Source organism: Salvia splendens, chromosome 20 (genome assembly GCF_004379255.2).
Source record: "Salvia splendens isolate huo1 chromosome 20, SspV2, whole genome shotgun sequence".
NCBI classification, from domain to species: Eukaryota; Viridiplantae; Streptophyta; class Magnoliopsida; order Lamiales; family Lamiaceae; genus Salvia; species Salvia splendens.
In genome coordinates this window covers 4391024-4395493 of record NC_056051.1, presented here as the reverse complement: position 1 = coordinate 4395493, position 4470 = coordinate 4391024, and the positions used below count along the sequence as shown (strand labels likewise).

The following is a 4470-nucleotide window of genomic DNA, read 5'->3' as shown; positions in this document are numbered from 1 at the left end:
TCAAATTCACCCAGCAGAGCCCATGAAAAAATGTCACTCTCTTGCGAATGAAACCCCAAATCTTCAACTCAATCACTACAAAAAACTGACGGTTTACCAGCGAAAATTAGTAGCAGATATAGTATGTTGCTGTTAATAGTGGATTGGCAGCGGAATGTCCACTAATAATTTTACAAGCGGAATTAGTGGCAAATTTATGATGGATTTTGATGCATCCATCATGCGTCATATTTAGCAACGTATATAGCAACGGATTGATGGTCACGGGTAAGTAGCAACGAACAAATGTCGTTGGTAATAAATTACCAACAATATTGCAGCGGATTGATATTCACTGGTAAATAGCAACAAACAAATGTCTTTGGTAATTTATTACCAACGAAATTACAACGGAATAATATTCACTAGTAAGTAGCAACAGAAAAATGTCGTTGGTAATAAATTATCAAGAGATTAGCAACGATGAACGATTTGCGACTATTTAGCAACGAAAAAAATGCTGCTGGTAATAAATTACCAACAAATTAGCAACAGAATATGGCTCGTGAGTAGTTATTAGCGGACAAATTTCGCTGGCAATAAAATACAAATGAATTAGCAACGTAAAGTGGTCCGCTAGTAATTATCAACGGAAAAATGCCGCTGGTAAAAAAATTACCAACAAAATTGTAGTGGATCTTGGTTCACTAGCAGAGATTGGTCCGTGGGAAATCAGTAGCGAAGAAATTTCGTTTGTAATATTTTTCTCTTCAACAAAGAAATAAATAGACACGTATAATCCAAACACAATTTTGGAGCCAAATATTAATAATTATTTAAACAAAAAGTTGTAAAATATTAATTAATAATTACTCTAAGTTAAAAATTATAAAATAATAATAATAATAATAATAATATTAATTAATCCCATGACATTGCTACTGTCGCTAATGAAATTTATATTATGAAATCTATTACTATCTCCATTTTCTAAAAATAGAAACTTTGGAAATAACAAGAGTTTTAATGTAAAATTAATAAAGTAAGAAAGATGAATAGAAAAAATGAATAAAGTAAGAGAGATGAGGAGAAAAAAGTAGTGGAATTATTGTTAGTGGACTATGGGGTTCATTTTCTAAAATGGAAAATTTCTATTAAAACACAGACAAAAAAAAGTATTTTTATTTTTAGGAATAAGGAACTATTTAACTATGAGTTCTTCATTCTTATTCTTTATGTTTAGTGAAGCTTCTTGAATAAAACTAGTAAGATAGTTTGGTACATATATTGCTAAAATTTAGCACCGAAGTATTTAACAGCGGAACAGGTCTGTTGTTAATCCATTGCTAACCAATTTTACCAACAAAATTATGATAATTAGCAACAAGATTTTTTCGCTAGTAAAGTGACAGTTTTTTGTAGTGAATAAATTACAAAAATTATACTCCATGTATGTATAGTTCCCATCCTGATTATATTTATAAGTCAGTAATGTCTTCGTCAAAATAAACTGAAGATCATCATCCAATAAATAAACAATAATAAAAAAAATATTCAAGAGAAGCTCCACAACCGAATATCCCCATCTTCATACGAATAATCCTCCATCATCAAAGGATCGAAAAACACCCCATTAATCATCTCATTGTACCTCGGGGAATCAAAGTTGTACCACGCCGCCACGTCATTCTCCTCCTCGAAGCAGCCCGCCGCCGCCGCCAAAATCCAGTCATATTCGATCTGATACGACTCGCCCTCGCTCGACATTGGCGACAGAGGGCTAGGGTTTCTAGAACCTTCTAGAACTTCAGCGGCCGCGGCCGCGGCTATTCTTTGTATTGATTTGGGAGACATGGTTTGATCGGCGTTGATGAGATTCTTGGAGGAAGCGGGGAAGTTGAGGTTGGCGGAGGACCCCTTGAGGCATAGGAGCGCGGCGTCGTAGGCTCGCGCCGCCGCCTCCGCCGTGGAGTAGGAGCCGAGCCAAATCCTCGTTTTCTGATTGGGCGCTCTGATCTCGGAGACCCATGATCCCCAGCTTCTCATCCTCACTCCCTTGAATCTCTTCTTTGAGTTTTGAGGTGGCGACAATGATGACGACGATGAAATTTTGATTTCTGTCTTGACCATTTTTGGGAAAACTGAGGTTTTGTTTTTGCTTGTTTCGGTGTTGGAAATGGGATGATGAGGTTGTGGCAGACGGGGGAATGGGTGGTATTTATAGATTATTCTTTTGGAAATAAATAAATAAAAGAAGTAGTAGGAAATAGTAAAATTTAAAATGGAACTATAGTTTTGGTCAAAGTTTAGTTAATTGTGACATGGTTGACAGATATTTGCCAGTGTTAATTCTGAGATTAATTAAAAAGAAGAGAGCTTCGTACTCACTTCATATGATAATGAATTTTTTAACTTACTACTACCACTTTTAAGTGCCTCTTAATTCGTCATGTAAAAATAGATACTCCCTCCGTCCCAAAGAAAATGGCACACTTGGGAGATGACATGAGATTTTAGAAGATGTTGTTTTGCGTGTTAAGTGGTGAAAGAAAATATAATTTTATAATTGATGTGAGAGGAAACTTTTTCCACAAGAGGAAATGTGACATCTTTTGTGGGACATACTAAAAAGGAAAGTGTGATATCTACTATGAGACGTAGGGAGTACTATACTATATTATAAGAGAATGTCAATAAATTGATTTTTTTACCCAATTAGTGTAGTCGAGTGGCATGAGACTCGTCAATTCTTAACCAAATGGTTAGAGGATCGATCTCTACCTTTGGGTATGGAGCAGCTTTAAATCCTTGGAGCTTTAAATCATAGGGTAAGTTGTCCCATCCTTGAAGTACCTACAAATCAGCGAGGGGATTAGTTACTATGCTACGCCCGCTGATGATACCATTGGTAATTAAAAAAAATTGAATTATTTTTTTGAATGTACCAAAATAATAGTGAAGGTGACTATTTTTATGAAACTCGGGATAGTATTAATTACTCCATTTATTACTATGTTGAAAATGCTAAGATAAAATATTAATTTGGAGTTTGAGAATTAAAAATGGGTTTATGGGGTAGTGGGGTTGATTTTAGAAAGTCATTAATTGATTATAGTATAATATGTATCCAATTTGGAACTTTTGATGTGTGAAAAGGAGGAGAAATTGAGGCAAATATGCTTTGTGGAGTAATTAGTAACATGGTGAGACAGCTGAGAAATGCCTAACTTTTCAATGGCCAACAGAGTTTTGCTTGGAAAAGGCAAGCTTATGGCTGTGGAAGCATATGCAGCACTAATAAATAATTTTATGTTTGGAAATTAAATTAGTTTCACCATTAAAAGCTTCTCGACTTAGACAACAAGCTATCCGATTTAGACCAAGGAGCTTTTTACTTGGTATGCGTTAGAATAAGAGTCTTCTGTAGTAAAAAAAAAGAGTCATAGACCAAGAAAGTTAATTTAACTAAAGCCGTTGGATGTCGGAAGTCAGAGGCAATGCGGTAAGAATTGGCAATGAAAAGCAGATAGAGAACATAAGTTAATTAACCGGGACGGGGCAGAGCTACCGAGACCAAATTTAGTAGAAATTTCTATGGGATTTGTTTTTAGGTCACTTCCGAAAGCCGTACACGGATTAGACTTTGGGAAATATTAATGTGTTGGTTTGTTTAATGATTGCAATAATATTTTAACATGTTATGAATTTACATTGAGAATGAAGGTAAGATGAGAAGTTGGTCATCATTAATTATTACTATAGCATGTCATGAATCCATGATCGTTACATAATGATGTTTTTGATGAAGTATGAAATGAAAAAAAAATTATGGCCATAATGGGGACATAATTATTTTATACAAAGCATGTGCAATAACCAGAGGAAATAGAAATCTAGAATCTTAGAAAAAATCACCTAGAACAAGACTTGGTAATAATTTGAATATTTTTTTACCATAAGTGGACAATGGAGTCACTTGGTCACATGGGGTAGGATATATTTTAATGGAGTTTTAGGGTAACATATCTTAGACCAAGTACTTATTAATAATGGGCTATAATTCATTGCAATAAATCTGAATATTCTACTAGTATAGAATAATGCAATTCTAGAGAGAGAAACACTTTGGATTCTGTTGATGAGCAGCTTACTGGTTTCATTAGGAGTGTGCTTATCACTTGTCTGAACATAATCCATCACTAAATATACATTAATTAAGAATAATAGAACAATAAATACTCCTTCCGTCCACAAAAAATAGACATAGTTGTATATAACACGGGTTTAATATGAAATTGGTAAAGTAAGACATAGTTGTGGGTACATTTCGTGGACGATCCAAAATGACAAAACTTGTCTTTTTTTTGGACGGGTAGAGTATTTTTTAATAGCATTAATATATTATACTATTCTTTTAACCCTTTGCAAGAAAAAAAACAGCTGGTGCTTTTCTGTCTTGAAACTACTCAAAAACGCGTTCTATCTCTTTAA

At 34.3% G+C, this 4470-nt stretch overlaps 1 protein-coding gene across 1 annotated transcript; it reads right to left on the bottom strand.

Annotated features, from left to right (window-relative positions):
* Nucleotides 1–1412: 1412 nt before the first annotated feature.
* LOC121781975 (ethylene-responsive transcription factor ERF014-like) lies at nucleotides 1413–2142 on the bottom strand. The gene has a single exon (XM_042179672.1). The coding sequence runs from the start codon at nucleotides 2107–2109 to the stop codon at nucleotides 1534–1536; it is 576 nt and encodes a 191-aa protein (XP_042035606.1). The 5' UTR covers nucleotides 2110–2142; the 3' UTR covers nucleotides 1413–1533.
* Nucleotides 2143–4470: the final 2328 nt, after the last annotated feature.